Source organism: Acomys minous (assembly GCF_964271855.1).
Source record: "Acomys minous genome assembly, chromosome: 14".
Classification (NCBI taxonomy): domain Eukaryota; kingdom Metazoa; phylum Chordata; class Mammalia; order Rodentia; family Muridae; genus Acomys; species Acomys minous.
The window spans coordinates 98,995,634-99,020,587 of record NC_140496.1 but is presented as its reverse complement, the minus strand read 5'-3'; the positions used below and the strand labels follow the sequence as shown (position 1 = coordinate 99,020,587).

Sequence of the window (24,954 nt, the reverse complement as noted above, 5' to 3'; positions counted from 1 at the left end):
TCTGCAAAATAAACTCATGAAAACAGAACTTAATTAGCAAAACTGTGCAGCAGCTCCACACTGTCGAGAAACTACAACAAACGTACTTACCACGGTGCCCACGTCACTTACCTACTAAGTCTTTTGATGGGATTAAGAAGGTCCCAAGAGATATCACTATTTCACTCTATCAAATGTATGCAAATATTCTGGTCGTGGTTCAAATTCCTGAGTGGAGCAGACACATAAGTACCCTTCCTGTGGAGCCACTATCTCACTGTAGCATGTGCAGCCATGGCGCCAGGTCTGAAGGTCCTTCTGCTCCTCTCCCTGCTTCTCCTGCAGGACGTGAAAAGCTCCATGGTCCATCTGAGCAACAATGGATACGAGGGTGTGGTCATCGCCATCAACCCCAGTGTGCCCGAAGATGAGAGACTCATTCAAAGCATAAAGGTAAGAAAGATTTTCATTATCTCTGTATTTTCATGTCCATAATTCTTTTCAGCTAGGCATCTAAATCACACACACACACACACACACACACACTTACTTAAAGTTTCCCAAAGCTGCTTTGACCTTATTCATCATATATACGGATTATCTACAGCCAAAACGAGTATCTGCTTAGCATTGTATTTTATTATACATTAAATAAAACACACGTTCAAGATCTTAGTAAATGATAACTAGCTAAGGTAATAAACTTCAGAGCAAGTGGAGAAATGTTCTCATATTTTGCCTTAATGGTGTTGCTTTGACAAATTCTGCACAGCAAATGTACACTTAGGCTCCCAGCCTGTGGTCTCACACCTTCCTCCAGCTGCTCCTACTTGCTCAACTTTGGAAAGCCTAAAACCTTTATCCATCTCACCTTAAAGAAGGGTGCTGCACACCTTTAATCCCAGCACTCAGGAGGCAGAGGCAGGTGGATCTCTGTGAGTTCGAGGCCAGGCTGGTCTACACAGAGAAATCCTGTCTGGAAAAAAAGAAAAAAGAAAAACAAAAACAAACAAACAACAACAAAAAAAAAAAAACAAAGAAAACCTTGGACATGTTTAAAGCCGATTTGTTCCTAAATGCATTTGTGTAATGAAACCATCTGTGTGATGTGTACTTTGTCCTCGGGTCTTTTCAACAGCTCCACATAGTGACTGGAAGCAGAGGGCCACCCCCTCTGTACACAGAACGCCCACTTTGGAGGAGTACAGCAAGCAGCACCTGAAGCAAACCAGTCTTATCTTTATCACTAGTACCAAGCAAGGCTAGAACGCCTCAGTCGAATATATATACAACTGTATATATAGAAATATATACACATATGTAACAATGATAATTAAAGATGGGGCTGTGAAATCGTTAGAGTGAGGGTTACGGGAGGTACTGGGGGTGGGAAGGACAAGAGTGATAACAATTCATAATCATATGTAAAGTTTTCAAAAATATGCTTTTATAATCCTGACATTTATTTGTACCCTCCTCTTCGGCAATAGCAAAATAAAGCCAAAGCCATTCTAATTGACATCAAATTCAATAATGACCAGAGTTTAAACTCGTTTGTTTAAACAGTGGAATTTTCAGAAGACACCTTGCTCGCAGACTTCTGCGCTTACTCACGTTTTGGAGCTCACCCAGAGATTCCATTTCCATCTCCTACCTAACTGTCAGGCAAATGAAAGTCAAAGTTGACTTTGGGCATGTGGAAATGAGATTATAGAGTAGAGAAATTTGGTAATATTTGTCCCTTTTCTTTTTTTCAGTTATTCTGTGAAAACATATCCGAGAAAGCAGAGTCCACGTTTGCGCCTCCTGGTTTGGGCTTAGGCATTTATGCTCAGTTTATTTTGATATTACTACCTCAATGCATGTTTGATTTTGTCAGGAAATGGTAACTCAAGCCTCTACTTACCTGTTCAGAGCCAGCAAACGAAGATTTTATTTCAGGAACGTAAGCATCTTAGTCCCGATGACCTGGAAGTCAAAATCTGAGTACTTAACGGCAAAACGAGAGTCATATGACCAAGTAGGTGTCATATCCTAAACTGTTTCTGTACCTTTTCCAAATGAATATTTACAAGATTTGATGATTATTAATCATTAAGTTAGTAATTAGTAATATAACTTTTTGTTGTTTGTGTGTGTGTGTGTGTGTGTATGTGTGTGAACTACTTGTGTATATGTCCACATGTTTGTGCATACATATGTGGATGTACACATGCTCCCCACCTCCCCGTGTGTGCATGTGTGTGTGCGCGCGCGCGCCTGTGTGTGTGCGTACACGAGAGACAGAGGTCAATATTGGAAGCCTTCCTCTGATTGCTTTTAACTTTCATTTTATGAGACTAAGTCTGTTACTGAATCTGAGAGTCATGAGTTTGGCTATGCTGGCTGGAGACCAATGTCCAACAGCCTGCCTGTCTTTACCACCTCACCACTGTCGTTACAGACACGTGTCAGCATGCCCAGCTTGTGAGTGTTGGGGCTGGTACTCACGTTCTTGGGCATAAACAGAAAGCACATGACCCACAGAGCCTCTACTTCGGCTCAATTTTCATCAGTGCCAATGAGACAGTTCCTGTGTGTAAAACCTCTTGTTTCTAATGCCCTTAGAATCAGACGGGTTTGTTCTTCTGCGTTCTAGGCGGACGTGATCGTTGCTGATCCTTATACGGAATATGGAGATGATCCCTACACACTGCAATACGGACAATGTGGGGACCCAGGACGGTACATCCATTTTACTCCAAAGTTCCTACTGACTGAGAATTTGCCTGCCTATGGACCCCGAGGTAGAAATAACTACTTTAGAGTTCTTATCTCCAATAGGGAAAAGCAAACCACTACCATAATGTGGATTTCTAAGACTTTAAGGAAATTAAGCATTAAGTAATAGCTTTGTCTGAAAATATGATAGTTACAGTCCACCTATTTTACGTGCACTCAAAATCGCACACAAAACGAGTCACTTACCGTAACTAGCATATTCAAAATCTTTGAGCTATTAAAAAGTATCAGCTTCTTTGTACCAATTTCAATACTGTAGCTACATCTTCATAGGTGGCAATCTCTCTCTCGCAGGCCGAGTCTTTGTCCACGAGTGGGCCCATCTCCGCTGGGGAGTGTTTGATGAGTACAACAACGACAAGCCATTCTACATGTCAGGAAAGAAGACTGTGGAAGCAACAAGGTACCCCCGTGTGAACAAATCTGACTCTACAACTTCTTGCCTGTGGGTCTTCAGCTCTCTGTACTGGACAGGTCAAGTGGCTGGATGTTCAGGCAGTCAGCACATTGTTCAAGCACTACCATTACATGTTGACACATATTCCATTGATTCCGGGAGTCCCCGCCTTGGAATGGAGATAGTAGGGTATTTGGACTTAACTCAGTACCCACTGGAATTTGACAAGAATCATTTATTGGTTGCAGCAAAATGAAGTAGGCAAAACCCAAAGGTGTCAACAAATCACTACTCAAGCCTACACACATTTTCAATATTGTCTTACACTGTTGTTTCTTCACACTTATTCTATACTAGCTCTGCGTAGAGAGAAAACACATGACATTTGTTTTTTCTAGCTCCTTTACCTTCTCTTAAGCCCCACTCCTACCTCCATTCTATGCCTGTTCTGCTTGTTTCAAGTGTTTCTTAAGGTACAACTGCTTAACTGAAGCCAATGAAGCAGCTAGAGAGCTTTGTGATGGATGTATTTTATTTTCAAATGAGTGAAAAAAATCATATTTCTCATGAGGATAAATGAGTTAAGTTGATTTTTTAAGAAATGTAATTCTAGGGAAAAATCTAACCAAACCCTGTGTATAAACGTGTAAGGTTTTTAAGCCTTTGAATTAAAAGTAACAAATCCTTAGAATATTGAAAACTTATTGAGAAAAATAGAAGTTGATGTCAAGGACGATCAGTCTTTGAAAGAGCATCTATCAGGTAAAGGAGAGTTCTAGAAAGCACCTGCTCCGCTCCACCCCTGGGGTTCAGCTGCTCTCAGAGCTGGCCTCCTGCCCCTACTTTCAGCCCACAAAACTCTCTCTAGTTCCTTCTGCTCCTCCCATTTGAGATGGGGAATTCTGGGAAAAGCTCCCAGGAAGCGTGTGTGGGCTTCTCCACTCTTTATCAGCCAAGCCTAATTGTCCAGGAAAATTTTTTTTCTCTCAATAGACTTTAAGATCCTTGAGGACTATGTTTTTTTTTTTTAATCTCCTGTTATTGAGCCTGGCACAAAGTCAAAACTAAACAAAGAATCATCAAACAATAAGTGCTTTATAAACTGAAGAATAGTCGATGAGTTTCCTTACAGCAATCATTAAAAGAAGTATATGTCACTGAGTCCCTGTGGTATGCCAGAAACTGTGTGTCCTATGATATGTAAATTCAGCTTTGGGGCTACCTCTAAAGCTAACTCTCTTGGGAGATATTATCTGTAATTCACATTATCTTTGAAATAAAACTAATCTCTGCAGGTGAACTAATACCACAGCGTTTAAAAATGAGAAATTCTTCATATAAACAGAAACTCTTTAGAATCCTTTTCTCGTGTTGTACTTCCCATGCCCTGCCAAGGACTTGACAATTACCTTTGTCACGAGGTCCAAATGGCTTGGATTCATGACTTCTTCCTTCAGCGTAGGCCAAAATGTAAAGCGAAGAATACTATAAAGTCAGAGTGGTGTGCATCGTACATGGAAATAATAGAGAATTTTAAGCATAATTTTAACTCACCCCACTCCACTCACTCACCCCACTCTATAAAGATTAAAGACTTACTCTTTATAACCTTATTTCCATATTGTAATTACTATTTTTAGCTCAAAATATCAATGGCAATAGATTTATTGATCGTATGAATAATCAATGAATGCTTATGGAATATGAACTAAAAATGTTGTTCTCAGGAAGGGATCCGGCTCAGTCTATATAGTACTTGCCTCACAAGCAAGAGAACCTGAGAACAAGGTGCAGATCTCACACAGAAACGCTGGCATGGCGGTGCATGCTTATGACGCCAGCCTGGGGAGGGAGAGAAACGACAGTTCCTGGGGGGTGCTGGGTAGTCAGCCTAGCCTAATTGGTGAGTTCCAGGCCAAGGAGAGACCCTGCCTCAAAGGAGGTAAGTGGAGTGAGTGAGGATAAGAGCCAAGGCTGTCCTCAGTCCTCCACATCCATACACATTTACCCAAACATTAAAAATAATAATAAAGGCTCAAAAACACTGTTTCTATTGAAATCCACAGTGAGGATGGGCAAAGCCCTGTGTCTACTCTCATCAAAAATGAGTGCTTGTTAGACTGACCAATAGCAGTTGCCACTGAGAGAAATGTTATGATGTTGATTTGACTTCCAGTACTGAAAAACAGAGGACTTTTTAAAACACAGTTTGTGGCTGAGGAAGCAGCGACGTGGCAGAGGGCTTGCCTAGCGTCCACCCACCCTGGAGTCAATACCTAGCGCCACCAAGGTAATCCAGTTTTTTTATCACAGGTGTTCCCTTGGCATCACTGGCAAAAATGGGGTCCAAACATGTCAGGGACACAGCTGTGTGACAAGGGCGTGCCGACATGACAGGAGGACACTGTATGAACCCAAATGTAAATTCTTCCCAAACAAAGACCAGAAAGCCAGGGACTCCATCATGTTCATGCAAAATCTCAGCTCTGTAAGTACTTTCTATTTATTTTCTCAAAAAAAATTGCTTGGATGAAAACTAACTATGGAAGCTGGCTTTCCGTTAATTTTACATGTACAAACAGAATGGAAAGAGATTCTTCTTAGCATTGGTTCAAGGCCATTTTCTCTGGTCCATGTCATGATGTGTCTGGGAATCACTCTGTACTTTTTTTTTTTTAAACCTGTGCCTTTGCTTCAGATGTAGCAGGCACCCTTCTCAGTGAACCACACAAAAAGCACCAGAGAGTGGCCCCTCCCTTTGTTTATGCCTGTTGAGCTCGTGTCTAGAGTAACAACTTTGTTTTTAATTCTTCCCTATATCTTATTCATTTTACTTTTCTAATCTGCATTCTAAAGTTTCCATTATCTTCTCACTAAAGCTTACGAAACAATCATAAAATGTCGGTACTATAAAATACGTGCAGTACTGTCTCCACAGGACAGATGTAATAATAGGAAGTTCACTGCACACAGTTTGACCTAAAGTATCTTTAATTGTATAAAGTCTGACGGGAAAGGAGAGGTGTCTGGGAATCAGGTGGACACAGTACAGAAACCCATTCTGAAACTTTCTGTCTGTCATTGAGGGAGAAATGATAAATCAGAGATTTATTTCTCTTATCTAGTTCAAGGTGTTTTAATTGTGTCTGTGTGTATGTGCACATGATGTGTGTGTTTGTGGGAGCCCGGAGAGCCCATAGGCGTCTAGTACCCTGGAGCTGGAGTTACAGACAGTTCGTGATGACCCCCCCCCCCACACACACACACACACACGGGTTCTGGGAATTGAACAGAGTCCTCTGCAGGAGCAGTATGCGCTCTTCACACTGAGCCAGCTCTTCTACCCCTCTTCTCCCGTCTTTATTTGGAAACTAAAATATACAATCTGCATTGTCATTGTTATCAGTTTATAAGGGTTAATATAAACAAAGAATTAACAGTGCTTGACACAAGGTGGATAAAAAATAAACCAGAGATTTGATTATAAAATTCATAATATAGTTGGAAAGTAAGTATTTGTGTCTTTCTCAACCTTTCCTTTTCCTAATTTTTGGTTTTTTCAGGACAGGGTTTCTCTGTGTAGTCCTGGACTCACTTTGTAGACCAGGCTGGTCTCGAACTCCCAGCGATCTGCCTGCCTCTGCCCCCAAGTGCTGGGATTAAAGGTATACGCCACATAATTTTGATAGATATATAATAAATTTAATGGGATAAAGTGTGCTATTTCAATAGTTGTATCCATAGTATAATAATCATCTGGAACTATCAGAGTCATCAATTCAAACACATGCCGTTGTGATATAAATGTTCAAAATCCTCATATCTGTTACGTTTGAAACTCAGAACTGTGGTTAAGTGCGATCACCCCCCTGTATACACCCTCGCCCTATAGAGTAAGCGCTACAGCTTACTCCTGCTCTCTAAGTGAAATAAATGTTGCACCTACTAACCAACCTCTTTTCATCTCCCCCTTTCACCCACTGCACAGCGGCAGTGAACTCATATTGAATTCTACTTCAAGTAGATCTTTTTTTAAGCCTCAACATATTAGGAAAATATTTGTCTCCCCGTGCCTAGCTTATTTCAACTAGCACAATGACCCCAAGAATCATCAATGATGGGACATGTAATAGCACTTCATTCACTCTATGATACTCCATGGTGGATACATACATTTTATTAATGCAGTCATCCACTGGTGGACACTCATCTTGACTTATATTTCTATATTTTGATTAGCATGGCCAATGTGGCCATACAACTACATGGGAGTAACACACTGATTTCCATAATTTGATTCCAATATATACCCAGCAGTAAAGGTTCTGGATCATACAGTATTTCTATTTTTAGTTTTTGGAGGTACTCCTATAGTTTGCCCTAAAAATGAGTGAACTATATTATATCCACAACCAACAATGCAAGTTTATCTTTCCAGGATTCTTTCCAACATTTTTTATCTTTTTTATTATTACCATCTAACTAAAGTAAGGTGGTAGCTCACCAAGGCCATAATTTGCACTTCTTGACAACAGTGTTGAATTGCTTTATATATCTAGCATTCCTTTCTGTCTTTACTTAAAAATGTCTCTTCATATCATCTGCACATTGTCAACCTGATTATTTGTAGATTTTTCTGCTCAGTTATTTCCTCAAATAACATAAATTCTGAATATTAATCACTTGTCAGGTGAATAGTTTATTTGTCTTTTCTGCTACCATGAAGACTATATTTACCGGGGTTTTCGTTGTTGTTGTTGTTGTTGTTGTTGTTGTTGTTTGCTTGGTTTTGGTTTGGTTTGGTTTGATTTTTTGACACAGGGTTTTTCTGTGTAGTCCTGGCTGTCCTGGACTCACTTTGTAGAACAGGCTGGCCTCGAACTCACAGAGATCCACCTGCCTCTGCCTCCCGAGTGCTGGGATTATAGGTATGCGCCATCACTGCCTGCTTTTATTTACTGGTATTTAACTTGCTGTGATCCCAGTGTTAATGCAAAGAAAAGTTTCTATACAGGTAAAATATACTTTAAAACGTGAAATTTATGAAAGTATTCAAAACAACTAATCAAAATAGTATATCTCCAAACTGCAAGATCAGTTAATTAGAAGAAGCAAATTGCTGGCAACAAATATTTACAAGACAGATGTTTATAAAGACTTACAGTTTCTGATAAAACTAAAAACTCTTAAGAAACCTAAAAATGATGAAAATTCTAGTAAAAACAGAGACTTGAAATTTTCTTCTAATTTTTTAAATGAATGTATTTTATGTAAGTGGGTGTATCACTGTGCCCCATGAGTGTGCCTGGTGTGCATGGATGATACAAGAAGGTGTCAGAAGTTACAGACAGTTGTGAACCCCCATGTGGGTGCTGAGAATTAAATCGAGGTCCTCTGCAGGACCAGCCAGTGTTTTAACTGTGAGGCCGGCTCTCTTGGCCCTTCTTACTTCCCTAGTTTTAAGTGGATGTGCCTCGGGGACATATTTAACACTTGATTGAGGGAACTTCACTTTGATCAGCTGAAACTGGAACAACAAAAGAAGTCAGCATCCAAACAGACATGACATCATGTGACTCGAGAGGACATTCAGAACATGCACTAATAAAACACTCATGGACCGAATTATTAGATGCAGTTCACCACTTGCAGACATAACTACATTTCTTAATTTTCTCCCTGCACTCTTATTAAATTTTCGGGTATACTGTTTTTACATATCAGAGCTAGATTGTTAGTGTCCGTCCTCAGGTTTCTGGGCCTCTCTGTGGAGATGTGGAGTCTATATTATTAAAGAGCGTTTCTCCTGCGCCAGTTTTAAGAGAACATTAGGAATTAGCACAAGCCCTAACCCTTTTTTCTTAAACTTAACTCAAGACATGAGATCCTTAAAGTCTAGAAGAAAAAGCTAGATGCTAATTCAAGCAGTTGTGCGAGCCACCATCATCCTGCATCCGTCGCCTACGCAACTTGATTGACCCTAAAAGAACCTCCCAAAAGCGCATGCTTGGCCATGCTGCCACCCCAAGCCTGCCGAACGGATGGCAAAAGATCTGAACATAAACCGGATTGGCAGGAGGCAGATTCTGTTTAGGATGCACGAGGCAGCTAACTTCATATTTGGGAGGGAACCCCTTATAAATTATTACAATAGCATGTTTTAAACTGACTGTTTCAGGTGGTTGAATTTTGCACAGAAGAAACCCACAATAAGGAAGCCCCGAACCTACAAAACAAAATGTGCGACCGCAGAAGCACGTGGGACGTAATCAAGGAATCTGATGACTTTCGTAAAGCCACTCCCATGACAGGGATGGAAGCGCCGCCTCGACCTACGTTTGCTCTGCTGAAGTCCAAAAGGAGAGTGGTCTGCCTGGTACTGGATAAATCTGGAAGCATGAGCTCGGTAAGACACTTCCTGCTGGAGTTCTTAAGTGTTTCAGTTAAATATAGGTTATACTTTATTCTTAGGTTTAGTTGTAGTAAACTAACATATATGATCACATACAAATATAAATATATACTCATGACTATATATGTGTGCATATATCTGCGCAATAATTTTATGTAAACACGTTTATTTAAAAAACAAGTTATTAAGCCCACTACACCATCAAGAAAGATGAATCTCCTCCTCCAGCAGCCATTAGCTGCCCATAGCACCTCCTGAGCCCTCGCCCATCCGTATGTGGGTGTCGGTGGACTTGACCTTCTTCAGGGACCTACAGCTGCTGTCAGGTCATGGGTGCAGTGGGTATATCATGCCCGAAGACAGCTCTCACATTCTTTCCACCTCCTCTCCTGCCGTGTTTTCTGGACTGGGGAGAAGGCAGGATATAGATGTCCCATTTACGGCTGACCACTGACTCAAAATTCATTGATTCTGAGCACTTTGGCCAGTTATGAGTCTGTGAGTTAACTAACTACTGCCCACTGCAAAGAGAAGCTTCTGTGAATGTCCCAGAAGCTAAGACCCTGGAGCACCATGGATCTCTGGATATAAGCATATTTAGAAGGTACAAAAATGTGCATATTTGGTAACATGTACCGATAGTAGCTTCCCCACTGCAGCCTATGACCACACCAGCCCTAGGATCGTGACCATCTTTTCAATATAAGGCATGAATTACCACTTGTGGAGAGGGGCTCAGATCCGATCAGAAAGCAGTTGATTATACCCATAGCAGCGGTGCGCCTGTTGACCAGTGTGGTGGACGCATTTTGTTTGACAGGTGGGCACTGTAGTACTCAAGGTCCACCACTGAGTGAGATCATTAATGACTTATTTCCAGAGGCCTATTTAGCACCTTCTGGCAACATGAACGCTATCCATCAGGGAAGATGTTTCTTGCTTATTTTCCAGCTTGATTTCTCTGTACCTACGACCAAAGTTACCTTACTAGTTCTAGGGGAACAACCAAAAAGCAACAATAATTATGTGTGTGTGTGTGTGTGTGTGTGTGTGTGTGTGTGTGTGTGTGTGTGTGTGTTGTTTGGAGAGCTTTTGGAACCTTTTTGGTCAGCAACTTATAAGAGGTAAGCCACACTTGTCAGTGCAGTTATCATATAAAACCTAGGCCTTCTGGGAGCAGCAATATCCCATCAAGAGCACAGACATAATTTTTAATAATTATATCAATAATATTCTATGGTCTTCTCAAATAATTCCTTACTAATGGACATTTTGAAGATATTCATTGTTACTTTTAAAAAATATATTCTAATGTGCATCTTATGCACTTCAAAAAAATCATTGCCTCGGCCGGGCACGGTGGCGCACGCCTTTAATCCCAGCACTCAGGGAGGCAGAGCCAATCAGAACCCTGTGAGTTCGAGGCCAGCCTGTTTACAAAGCAAGTCCAGGACAACCAAGGATATACAAAGAAACCCTGTCTCAAAAAACCAAAAGAAAAAAGAAAAAAGAATTTCTTCAGCTGAAACTTCCAAATAGATAACTGTTGGTTAAATCAGCACAGACTGTAGACTTTCACAACCGTAACTAATGTTTAAACATTTTGAACCTTTTAATAAGATGAAAGAGTTAAAAAAAATTTTAATATATTACCATGTTCTACAGCCCATGGATGACTTTGTCATTCATTAACCTGTCAAACTTTGAAGAGACTCTGCAGTTGTCCATCCATCTTTATCTTACAGGAAGATCGTCTTATTCGAATGAATCAAGCAGCCGAACTTTACTTAACTCAAATTGTTGAAAAGGAAACTATGGTTGGATTAGTCACCTTTGACAATAATGCCGAAATCAAAAATTCTCTAGAGAAAATAGCTAATAATGGCTACCAAAAGATCATTGCAAATCTCCCTCAAGAAGCTTCTGGTAGAACTTCAATTTGCAAAGGACTTGAATCAGGGTTCCAGGTAATCCTTTAAGTGTAATATAACCTGCCATTTGCTTATTGCTTTCTGTCCTATTCATTTACCTTTGAGTAACAGGCACGAATTCATAATTCCTTCATTTAATAACATTCTGATCTGAATAAGACAAAGAATTTCCAAGCACAGCCTCTCAGTGTCCACTTGTTCCACCGATAAGATCATGAGATGCTGAGTGGCACTGGGCAGTGGATGAGGTGAAAGGTCCTTGGGCAGATGATCATCAAAACCTCACTGAGGAGACACACATTTCTCTGGGACTATCATAGATAGAATTGCTATACATAGAACATCATGTTACTAAAGTAATTAGTAACTGTATGGTATGGATAAAAGTCACAGCAGATGAAATTACATTTAAAGAGCCAGAGATAGAGACAACTCCAGAAGCAAAAAGCAATAGACGCAGGTGGGTATAAAACGAAATCATGACTGTGAACCTAAAAAGCGAGGACTTCCTCTTGACCACTGTACTCAGAGGTTATAGGACTCACCTAATCTTCTTCCACCCCTAAGTCAGCCTCCACTTTCGTGTATTTATGGTCATGTTTGGAGCCACTGAAAGAGAAGACTATTTCCTCCCATCATGCCCCACTTGCGCAAGCCATCACTGCTATACTATGCAAACCACTGACTCATGCTGTCCCTTAGCTTTCTTTGTGGCACCCATTTGTCAAAAACCACGTTGGTTTTAAAAACCTGAGGTGCTCGCTCTACTGTGTACTATCTAAAAGATCGTGGGAAAGCAACAAGACTGAAAATCTGTTTTCGCAGACATGATAAGAGTATTAATAGTGTTGACCTCATTTAGCTGTGGCAATTATATAAAATAAGTAGTCACAAAGGTTTGCTAATAATGAGAATAATTATCATGTGCCTATTCAGTTCTAAACTATAATGAGTACTATATGTTAGAAATATACTCACATGATTGTACAAGTTGGTTTATGTGTTTTTCTTAGTAAATTCTATTACATCTTATATTTTGGTCGTGAAGTTTATTACTGAACAGATGCTGGCAAATTGCGTTCAACACTATAAGCAACCTTTACTTAATGAACTAATATCAATACATAAGTACATTATTTTCAGAATGATTAAAAAGTAGCTATGAATTGACTATATACTGCATCATTGCTGTTTGTGCTATATGCTTTAGATGTATGATCTCATATCTTTATCATTTTAGGAGTTGGGTAATATTATATGCATTCTGAACAAAATGAAATTGAACTTTAGAATAATTAAATCTATCTCAAGGTCGTAATACAATTGCCAAATCTAGGATTGAGAGCTTTATCTCTCTATGTCCATAAATTTGACCATTACACTAACAAACTGTAAAGTGTGTGCATGTATGTGTGTGTGTTTGTGTGCGTGTGTGTATATGTGTGTGAGGGTGTGAGGGTGTGAGTATGTGTGTGTGTGTGTATGTGTGTGTGTGTGTGTGTGTGTGTAGGGGAGTGCAAATTTCAGGAAAGACTAAACATAAATTAGAAAATAGCATTTCTTCTTAAGGTACCTAAAACCAAAGTGTCTAACACTAAAGACTCTTAACTAACACTCTTGGTAAGAGAAGTCAGAAAACTATGAAAATCAACTATAATTGAAAATTTACCAACTTCTTCCTTCATGATAAGTCAAAGTTGTTTTGTTTTGGGAAATAAATAGATTCCTTTGTAGTAACTAAATAAAATAGATGAAAAGGTCACATATCAAATAATTCCATCTTGCTTGCCCAACTTTGGTGGTGATTTTGCAAATGCTGTTGAGTCTGAATCCCACTACACCTGTCTGGGAATCTTGCATCTCTGTCGTATTCTATAGGGAGAAAAGAACAGCAGTTGCTTATATTCGTTTTTATTTATATTCATTAAGTAGCTACTGTATCCTAGGAACTGTTATTGGAGATTTGTTCTTCCTCAATTGAGTAGCCAAAATGTGTATATTTAGAGGATTAAAAAGTACTGCCTGGTGTTTTACTCCATTTATTGAATTAATGTAAAAGAGAAAGTAAAAGCTATGTGTGTTGTTTAATTTACTCAGAAGTAACAGTCTGTAATTAGCACCCTGCTTCTCACAGGCAATTTCCTCCAGTGGGCAGAGTACCTCTGGTTCTGAGATCGTACTGCTAACAGACGGAGAAGATAATCAGATACATTCATGCTTTGAGGAGGTCAATCGCAGCGGTGCCATCATCCACACCATTGCCCTGGGACCCTCTGCTGCCCGAGAGCTGGAGACTCTGTCAGACATGACAGGTACGCTGCAGAACAGAGTCTGGACAGATGTTCGAGTGGGAAGCTGCTTGACAATTCCATCTTAAACTTACTTTTTCTCTCTCCCTTGACCTTCAGGGTAAGTTCTTTCCTCCTTCTCCGCTTCTTCACATAACAACTTCTTAAATTACTCTGTACCTGCTGCCCCCATTTGTTCTTTATGCATTTTTCTATTCATTTCACTAAGAAGCAACTTCTGCCTTTAAGGTGATTCAAATACAATTCCAAAATGTTGGCTCAATTCCAAAATATCATTCAGTCCCACAGCAAAGATTTAGATGTCTCATTTTTAGGTGAGGACGTGGAAACCTGGAGACTACAAATGATTTTTCTCAAAAGCACAGGTAAAGCTCTGGCCACCAGTTCAGGACTTCCCATCATCCCACTCGGCTCCCACCATCTCACAAAATCTGCATTTAGAATGCCCAGCATTCCTATCACACTGTAAGCCAGGCCTCACAATGCTCTGCCTGGGTTATGTCAAGAATCTTCCAGTTGGCCCCTCTGGCATTTGTTAGTTTAGTTAAAGTGCACCGCGTGGTGTGTTTCTGGCAGTCACTAGTCCAATTCTTGTTCTTAATGATCTACTCTTCCTAACTCTTCATGCCCCAAACAGTCTCCTCTTTCACTCATACCATTCATGCTCGGCTTTTGCCTGTGTTTCCTCTATCATAAACTGCCATGCTCTGATTGTCTGGTTGTGCTTTGACCCAATTAAGACATAAGCATCTGGTTCATACGAACCATCTTTTTTTTTGTTCTGTTTGAAACAGTGTTTCTCTATGTAGCCTTTGGCTCTCCTAGACTCTCTTTGTAGATGAGGCTAGCCTTGAACTCACAGCGATCTGCCTGCCTCTGCCTCCCTGACTGCTAGGATTATAGGCATGCATCACCACTGCCCGGCCCTAGGAGCAATCTTAAGTCTCACCTTTCATAGAACCACTAGACACTTAAGGCCAATTTTACTAATGCACTTCCTTTTGATGATTAGCTCACATAAAATAATGAAAGTTGTGTTATTCTTAAATTTTCCATTTATCCTAGCTGTTTTTAATAAAAATTTTGGTTAATATAGTAAGTTCAGAGATATTCTGAAAGTCCTTGAGATTCTTAATAAGTCATCTTTTGTGGAGTTTAAAAAGAACTATAGGCTTGTGAGACAGCTCAGTGAGTAAAGGTGCTTACCTTCAAGTTCACAACCTGATTTTAACCTCTGAACCAACATAGTGGAAAGAGAGAAACAGCTCCAACAGGCTGCCCTCTGACTTCCATGCACGGGAGCACACACACACTAAAATAAATGTACTTTTTAATTTAATAACAAAATGGAAATATCAAGTGGATTTTAAAGTAAATTGCTGATGATACATTTGACTTTCCCATTTAAAACTCCCCTTTAGGAGGGCTTCGTTTTTATGCCAACAAAGACGTAAGTGGCCTTATCGACGCGTTCAGTAGACTTTCATCCATGAGTGGCGACATCTCACAGCAGGCTCTGCAGGTCAGTACTCTGAGAAAATACTTTGCAATATTTTCTCTCAGTTCCAATAAATTCCTATTATGTTACTTACTACCTGTTCTTTCTCTAATAAATCATTCTTTTGCTAAAAAAAAAAAATTCCATTGTGAAAAACAAAAACACCATTCAGGGATTTTGCTTTTATATGACATATGTTCTCTTGCATTCTTCTTAGCTGTGTGTGTGTGAAGCAGAAAGCTATTCAACAATGCCCTCTCTTAAAATTAATTTCTTTCTCTCCCTTGACCTTCAGGTTAAGTTCTTTCCTCCTTCTCTGCTTCTTCACATAACAACTTCTTAAATTATTTGGTACCTGCTGCCCCCATTCGTTCTTTATCCATTTTCTATTCACTAAACAGAAGCTTGTCTCTATGGTTACTCAAATACAAGTACAAGATGTTTTCTCGGTTCCAAAATACCATTCAGTCCCAGACTTAGACGCTGCCTCACTTTAGAGGAGTGTGTGTGTGCATGCAGAGAATGTTTCAATTCTTTGCCATTGCAATTGAATCTTAAATGTGGATTTTTAATTAATGTGAACTGCCTAAACTTAAAATTCCACTACCTAAAATAATAAATTGTTTTTCTGTGTTTGTTTGTTTGTTTGCTTCTGTTACAGTTGGAGAGCAAAGCCTTGAACGTCACAGGGAAGGAGTGGGTGAGGAGCACTGTGCCTGTGGACAGCACCATTGGAAAGGACACGTTCTTTGTTGTCACCTGGGCAGAACAAAAGCCACAAATTATTCTTCAAGATCCAAAAGGAAAGACATATGACACCTCAGATTTCAAAGACAATGAACTAGATATTCGGTCTGCTCGACTTCAAATCCCAGGCATCGCAGAGGTAAGTCTATTCTTTTTACTATGTTTTATTAAATTATCTACTATGTTTTAACAATCACATATTAAAAATCGCTATTGAGGTGAGGACTGTCTCTACTATTAACAGAAACTTGCTTAGCATGCATGAGGCCTGGTTCCATATTCCGAGTCCCAATTTTTTTTAATTTTGTTTATTTTCCCAAACAATTGTACATGCCAAGTAGCAGGAAAATATCATCAAAGATCTTAAAAGGAAATTTTTTTTCAGACAGGTACTTGGAATTACAGCCTCTTCAACGTGAACACCAAATCTCAGCTGGTAACAGTGACAGTGACCACTCGAGCAAGAAGTCCTACCAGGCCTCCAGTGATCGCAACTGCGCACATGAGTCAGAGCACAGCACAGAACTCCGCCCCAATGATCATTTATGCGCGTGTCAGCCAAGGGTTTTTGCCTGTTCTGGGAGCCAATGTCACAGCCATTATAGAACCTGAAGGTGGACCTCAAGTCACCCTGGAACTCTGGGACAGCGGGGCAGGTAATGGCAGCCTGCAGTAACACCACGGGATTTAAATCCTCCCGTAGGATTCTGTAGCTTAGAGGTCAACACTTTTTTTGTTTTTTTTTTTAATATATTTTATTAATTTGTTCATATTACGTCTCAATTGTTATCCCATCCCTTGTATCCTCCCATTCCTCCTTCCCTCCCATTTTCCCCTTACTCCCTTCCCCTATGAGTATGACTGAGGGGGACTTCCTCCCCCTGTATATGCTCATAGGGTATCAAGTCTCTTCTTGGTAGCCTGCTATCCTTCCTCTGAGTGCCATCAGGCCTCCCCATCCAGGGGACGTGGTCAAATATGGAGCACCAGAGTTCATGTGAAAGTCAGTCCCCACTCTCCACTCAACTGTGAAGAATGTCCTGTCCATTGGCTAGATCTGGGTAGGGGTTTGACATTTACTGCATGTATTGTCCTTGGCTGGTGCCATAGTTTGAGCAGAACCCCTGGGCCCAGATCCGCCCGTCATAATGATCTACTTGTAGGTTTCTAGGACCCTCTGGGTCCCTCTATTTCCCCATTCTCCCTTGATTCTCTCACCTAGAGTCCCAATTGTCTTCCCCTCTGTCCCACTTTCCTGGTGAGCGAAGACTTTCTTGGGACATGCCCCTTGGGCTAGTGTCCAGATATAAGTGAGTATATACCATTTGATTCTTTCTGCTTCTGGGTTAACTTCCTCATTATGAACACTTTTTAAAATACTTCCAAACCTATTTGAGTAATTATGCCTTTAAAACTTTTTACTTGGTTATCTTGAAGAAGTAAGCATAGACAGAATCACATTTATATTGGTTAAATTCCCTTATCGATTTCATATTTCCCGTGAAACTTAAAGGTGTAATGTTCCCATTTTCACTAATATTAGTGCTTTGCTTATGCTTTTTCTGTCTGGTTATATTTTTTGTTCTGATAAGCTTCTTTTTTAATGTTCATTGTATATACTTATAGGCTTTCCATATAAGTATATTACATACTTTAACCATAGTCACCCTCCTATACGCTCTTCTTTCTCTCTCTTGCTCCTCCCACTAGTGGCTATCATTATCCTGGTCTCACTCATAAATTTTATTTATCTATATAAATTTGTGACTATCATTATCCTGGTCTCACTCATAAATTTTATTTATCTATATAAATTCCAGTATCCACAAATCAGGGAAAATATGTAGTTTTGTCTGTATCTGATTTATGTTGTTCAATATGGTGATCTCAATTTGCATCCATTTTCCTGTAAGTGGCATCATTTCATTCTTCTTCAGGCTGTGTAACACTCTACTGGGTATGTGGGCCACGTTTTCTTATCCATTCATCTTTTGACTGCCACCTGGGCTGATTCTCTAGCCTGGCTAATATGAATGGTGCTGCAGTCAACATCAGCATTTAATGAAGTCCTTTGTGTACATGCCTAGGAGCGCTCTGGTGGGAATATGCTGTTCTCCTACTTTTAATTTTCTGAAGAACCTTCATACTGATTTCTACGAGTACTGAACTAATTTACATCTCCAAAAACATTGTGTGAGAGTTTTCTCTGCTCCTTACACACACGCGCGCGTGCACACACACACACACACACACACACACACACACACACACACGTGTTTTGTCAACATTTTTCATTAGCTGCTTGCCTAATAACAAACATTCTGACTGGGATGAGAAAAAGAAAAATGGAATGTCAATGTACTTTAAGGTACTTTTGATTTGCATTTTCCTGATGACTAAGGATATTGGACACTCTTCATGTGGTCATTGACAATTCTCAATAAATGTTGGTACTTCAGCTTTGAAAATAACCCATTAATTGAGTTGTTCACTTTGGTAGTTCGTTATTTAGTTATTTATACACTTGCGATCTTTATCCTATCAGCTCTATAGCTAGCAAATATTTTCTTCTGTATGACAGGCTTTGTTTGGTTGCTTACATATTTTTTAATTTCGTGTTCCACTTGTCGGTTCTTAGATTTATCACCAAGTTATTTGTGGCCTTCAAAAAAGTCCTTTCGCCAATGCCTATATTCTGAAGTGTTTTCTTCCAACAGATTTAGATTTTCAGATCACACACACTAAGGTTTCCTTCTTCTACATTTTTCTGTCCAGTTTCCCCAGTACTATCTGTTGACAAGGCTATGGTACAGGAATTTTAACTCAGAACATGGCTGCTCTGGCAAAAGATCATATTGAAAGACCTTCTAAGTCTGTGTGATCCAGCTGGAATACAAACATGCCTTTAATCCAGGAGACAGAGGCAAGCAGATCTGAGTTCAAAGCCAGCCTGCAATAGAGCAAATTTTAGGGGGGGAAAGCTTAGGTATAGGCATGGTGGAACACACCTTTAATCCCAAACAATAAAGGTGAAGTTAGTTTGTAGAAGGAAGCACCCATGTTTGAAAGTGATGTCTAATTGAGTGGCAGAAAAAAACAAAGTGATGAATCAGAGAAGAGTTGACAGAATAGGACACACTCAGCTCTCACGAGAAGAGAGAGGAAAGGGAAGCTAATTAAGGGGCAATGCAGAGAGAGAGGAGGCAGTTTCACCAGGACAGTAATAAACGGGTTTCAGAGAAAGAACTCAGCTGCAGACCGAATGAGCCAGAGAATGAGAAGGAGCCAGGAGATTAGAGCAGATTGCTGAGTAAGTTTGAGGCCAAGCAGAGCAACTCAGAGGCTGAGAGAAAAGCCACATGGAATAAATTAGCTGGGGGAGGAGTTTGAGTCAGAACAGCTGAGTTGAACCAGGCAGCCCAGAGCTCAGGAAGAACAAGAAAGGGCAAGCTTATTAAGCCATAAGTATCAGGCTGAAAACACTCTAGGCCTGGGTTAGATTGTACGGAAGCTTAGACGCTTCCAGAACTAGGCCAGGTTAGCAGAAAGAGGCAGTAAGCCTATGAAACAACAACTGAAGCAGGCAAATAAAGGTTCATTTTACAGCCTATCTTTCTTCATCTTTGTCAAAAAAAAAATCACATGGTTTCACTATGTGGGTTTAATGCTAGGTTCTCTGTTCTGTTGCACTGGGCTGCATTTCTCTCCTATGGCAGTACCACGTTACATGGTGACACTGCCAGGATTGTTCATTTTATTCAGGATGGATTTGGCTATTCTGGGTCCTTTGTGTTTCCATGAGGATTTTCTAATTGTTTGTTGTTGTTTTTCTATTCCCATGAAGAATGTCATTGAAATTTTTATTGGGATTGAATGAATCTGCAGATTGCTTTTGGCTGTGCTGCCATTTTCACAATATTAATCCTGCTGATGTGTAAGCGCAAAAGGACTTTCCACCTTGAAGTGTCTTTTTAAAAATTTCCTTCTTCGGTGTTTTAAATCTCTCTTTGAAGAAGTCTTTCACTTCCTTGATTAAGGTTATTCCTGGGTATTTTAAAAGATGTTATAAATAGTATCACTTTCCTGGGTTATTTTTCCTCTCAGCATGTTCATTATTGGTATATGGGGAAAGCTACTGACTTTTTAATCAGTAATAATTACACATCAGATAAGCTTCATTGGTTACACTACTGTCATTGCACAAAAATTGGCTGCTTTTTTTATATTGGTTTTACATCCTGTTTCTTTGCTAAATGTCTTTGCCTGTTCTGAGAGTTTTTTGGATAAGTTTCTATTGTGAAATAAATGTAAGTGCTAATGTTAACTGAATGCCTACTGTAAATTATATTTTCTAAGACAACAGCATTTGCATGTAGTCAACTCAGGCTTTGTAACAAGCCACTATGATCCAGCATTTGAACTATGCTATACTCTCTCTCAAACTCGTCTCACCAATGCTCACAAACAGCTCAACTTTCGTTTTAATTTACTATGTGATGAATTTCTGTGTTTCGTTATCAAGGTGCTGATACCGTTAAAAATGATGGCGTCTACACAAGATATTTTACAGGTCATCATGGAATTGGTAGACACAGTTTAAAAGTGCGTGCCCAAGCAAGAAAAAATACAGCCAGACTAAGCTTAAGACAACAGAACAAGTCTTTATATCTACCTGGCTATGTTGAAGATGGTAAGTATCAATAAAATAGATACACATTACCTGCTTCCATACATATATGCATGCATATGTATATATGTGTATATATATTATGTAGCATATATACATACACATATACATATATATATACTATAACATATATCAAACCCTGAAAAGGGTAACATATATGGTAAACCCAAGTATGAAATTATAGAGTCATTCCTGTGATTCAAAACAATATCCATGTCAGTGGACCCAGCATAAATCACGTTTCCACATATTTTGTTAACATCTTCCTCAGTTTGTTTCATTTCCAAATGAAAAATACATTTCCTGACCTCATGAAAGAAGCCTTATAATAAATACTACAGCCAGGGAGTTGAATGAAACACCATCATTGTCACCACAGAACTCACACGGCGACGACGGTGGGTTAAGCTGGGTTAAAAGTTAGTTTGAACTTGCATTTCCAAATGATGTTTAAGCAAGCTATTCTTCCTCTTTTCATGCCTGCTGTCAAGCTACATGAGTCCTGGACGGATGTAAGGTCAGCAAAAGATAAAGGGCAGACAACATGAGAGTTATAAATACCTGGCGGTGTTTTTATAGGTAAAATTATACTGAACCCACCGAAACCGGAAATCCAAGAAGCTACAGTGGAGGACTTCAGCAGACTAACCTCTGGAGGGTCGTTTACTGTGTCTGGAGCGCCCCCTGACGGTGACTATGCTCAGCGGTTCCCACCCTGTAAAATCACAGACCTGGAGGCTGAGTTTATAGGCGATCATATTCAACTTACATGGACGGCCCCTGGCAAGGTCCTCGACACGGGAAGAGGTAAGTTTGCTAGTGAGTTATAAGGCATTCTAAATGAAATCACATTGGTATGTTTTCTTAAAGTTTTCCAAGTGTCTCACTTATAAATATTATTTATGGAGTGACTACTATAGGCCATTATTCATTTGTTTTTAAATGTAAAAACTGAGCTTCAAGAAAGATGGAATTGGCCAACATAATTCCTGTAATTTTAATTTAAAATTCTAGATTCGTCTTTTAGATTAAGTACCCCCATCCCCAATCTCTGCTCTCTGTCTGATTGACCTTAAAATAGATGAGTGAGACAGACAGACAGTTGATAGACAAATGGAGGCAGCCATACTAACCACGAGGTATGTGTGGGGAGCAGCAGATAGAGAGATACAGCGTATCAATGGGCAAACTAACCCTTAAGCAGGAGGCTTTAGCTAGGCCCGGGGCAGCAGTGCGGATTGACACAAAAAAAATGAAACCTCCTCACCACATACCTAAAATATCTTCACATTTCCCGAAAACATAAAAAATAAACTCTTGTGAGCAGGGTGTAGCTCAGTGGTAGAGTGCTTGCCTAGCGTGCACAAGGCCCTGAGTTCAATTTTCAGCACCACATATAGGCAAGAAATAAGCAAATAAGCTTATTTAAATAATTAAGTCCACACCAAGAGAGGCCATTCAATGCTTTCCTCTCACATTTCAAAACGTGAGATATTTTTTATTAATTTATTTATTCATTTTACATCCCAATGGTAGCCCTCTCCCTCTCTCTTCCCCATTCCCCCTCCCTTTCCTCAGAGGAGGGGAGATTCCCCCACCACCATGCCACCCTCGTCAAGTAACATCAGGACTGAGTACTTTGCCTGTGTCCTGGTGAGGCAGCACAGAAACTACAGAGGACGCCCTCTAACTAGACAGGATTCCCAGTGCAGAGACGGAAAAAAAAACATATTTTTATATCAATGACTTTGGTAGATTGCTAAAAATCAGTGTGTGAAGCCTCCTGCTTTCCCTTCCTGATAAAATAATAGTGTTTTTTAAAGAGGAGATAAAATCATTTCAGACTGCCATTAACTACTACTTATTAAATAGCAAAAGCACTTTCACGCATTTATCATTTATAATTCTCACCACTTAAATAGTAGGCATTCCAAAAGGCTTGCCAAGTGGATTAAATTACTAAATCTGTTTTATACATTTAAAAACTGAAGCCGGGAGGATGGGCTGAGGAGGTGGTCCAGCGAGTAAGAGTGCTTGGTGCTGTGCCCAGGTGGATCCCCAGCACCTATATAAACACAGGGTGTGGTGGAGCCGGGGCACAGAGCACAGGCATCTGGGGGATGGTTATCACTGCACAGGTATTAGAGCTGAAATAGCTAGTTCTAGGTGCAATTTTTTTATTCAAGCGAAAAACTTTAAACATAGGAAACGCACCAAGTTCTACCTTGCAATTCAAGCCAACAAACTTTTAAGAAGGACAGAACAATGGAGGAAGATGTCCAAAGTCAGTCTCTCGCCTACACACACACACACACACACACACACACACACACACACACACACAAACACATATACATAAACACACACACATAAACACATACACACACATAAACACATACACATAAACACACACACACACACACACACACACTGAAACTGGAGATGAGTAACATTAAAGAATAATAGAGGGGCTGTAGAGATGGCTCAACAGCCAAGAGCACTGGTGGTTCTTCCAGAGGACCCAGGTTCAATTCCCAGCATCCACAAGGCAGCTGACAGTCAGTAGTCACCTGTTACTCCAGCCCCAGGGGACTCTCTCCTGACCTTCTTCACACCAGACATGCACACGGAGCACAGGCATTACATGCAGGCAAAGCACCCACACACATAATAAAATAAAATATTAAAAATAAATGGAAAAAGCAATAGTGGGGTAGGATTAAGGTGCTGGTCGAGGTCGGACTAGGTCCTGAGCACATGGTTAGTGCTCAGCAGGCTTCTGCCCTTTGACTCACCCTCCTCTGTTCTCCCCTGTCTTTCACTGAGTGCTCCGTCCTTCAAAATAGAGACTGTTATCATTAAGAAGGAGATGCCAAGCAACAGATAGGATATGGAGAGATTTATCTGGGGGAGGGAAAGGAGAAAGGAGTTGGGGCCTGAGTGGGCCATCAGACAGAGGATAGACGAACAGACAGACAGACAGGAGGAAGGGGGTGCCCCTTAGGGAAATAGAGAGTGGGAAGCTGAGGAAGTGAGAGTGCAAGAGAGAGACCAGGTTGTTCCTTTTATAGTCTGGAACACACCTAGCGGCAAGTAATGATGTCCGAGGTTGCTAAGCAACCTAGGGCAGGCTAGTGGATCTGCTTGTGAACACATACACACACACACACACACACACACACACACACACACACACACACACACACACACACGGCGGGGGAGAGAGAGGGAATAGGATACCATGGTCTTTACTGCACATGAATATTGTGTTCCTTGTTCTAATTAAGACTCAGTTTTTATTTTTCTGCCTTTCTAAAAGGAAACCTGGATTCTGCGTGGAGGACTGGTAATATATGATACTGAATTAAGTTTCCTGTGATTTTGAAACTGGACATTTTTAAATAACCGTTCATATACTTGTCTTTAAAGGCAGTGACATAGGATAACCAAAAACAAAGTGTATCCGTGCTCTCAAGCACTAAAGCTCGCATGCGCTTCTCATAACTCCCGCGCAGGCGCAATGCAGTGCCGGAGAACAACCTCATGACTCTAATAAACATGATGTCTCTCTTTTTCAGCGCATAGCTATGTCATCAGAATGAGTCAATTCTTCCAAGAAGATTTTAGCAATGCCGCTTTAGTGAAGACTTCTGGTCTGATCCCTAAAGAGGCTGGCTCAAAAGAAACATTTAAATTCAAGCCAGAAACTTTAAGCATAGGACGTGACACCGTGCTCTACTTTGTAATTCAGGCCAGAAATGAAGCAGGTCTCACCTCCGATGTCTCCAACATCGCACAAGCTGTCAACTTTATTCCTACAGACAGTATCTCTGCACTGGGTCCTGACATCTCTGCAATCTGTCTGACAATTTGGGGGTTAACTGTTTTTTTTTTAACTTTATTTTAAACTAGAAAATATATTAGAACTAAAAGCCAATCTTGTATATACTTGTTAAGTGTTTCTTTAGAATGAATTTACTAAACCCAGTGTCTACTAATCAGTAATTATAATATAGAAGTTCATATTCAAAGGTGAAAATTCCCTGAGTTAACTAACACCACTTTTTTTGCTTTATGTAAGTCAAAATTAACATTGCCTCAATCGGTTTGTTAATTGTTCCATTTACTATGGAAATAAGATATCTGTTCCGTTTTCACTGCGTGATATAAAATTCCTTTTGTATATTAAGAAAATAAAAATCCATACAAGCCA

At 40.0% G+C, this 24,954-nt stretch overlaps 1 protein-coding gene across 1 annotated transcript; it reads left to right on the top strand.

Moving 5' to 3' along the window:
- On the top strand, nucleotides 1-24,954 carry LOC311583642 (calcium-activated chloride channel regulator 3A-1-like). The gene is made up of 14 exons (XM_084757414.1): nucleotides 1-432; nucleotides 1,859-1,999; nucleotides 2,618-2,765; nucleotides 3,055-3,163; nucleotides 5,471-5,645; nucleotides 9,336-9,563; nucleotides 11,315-11,536; nucleotides 13,635-13,812; nucleotides 15,231-15,331; nucleotides 15,969-16,193; nucleotides 16,440-16,710; nucleotides 20,577-20,744; nucleotides 21,321-21,548; nucleotides 24,320-24,954. The coding sequence occupies exons 1-14, from the start codon at nucleotides 274-276 to the stop codon at nucleotides 24,646-24,648; spliced, it is 2,682 nt and encodes an 893-aa protein (XP_084613540.1). The 5' UTR covers nucleotides 1-273; the 3' UTR covers nucleotides 24,649-24,954.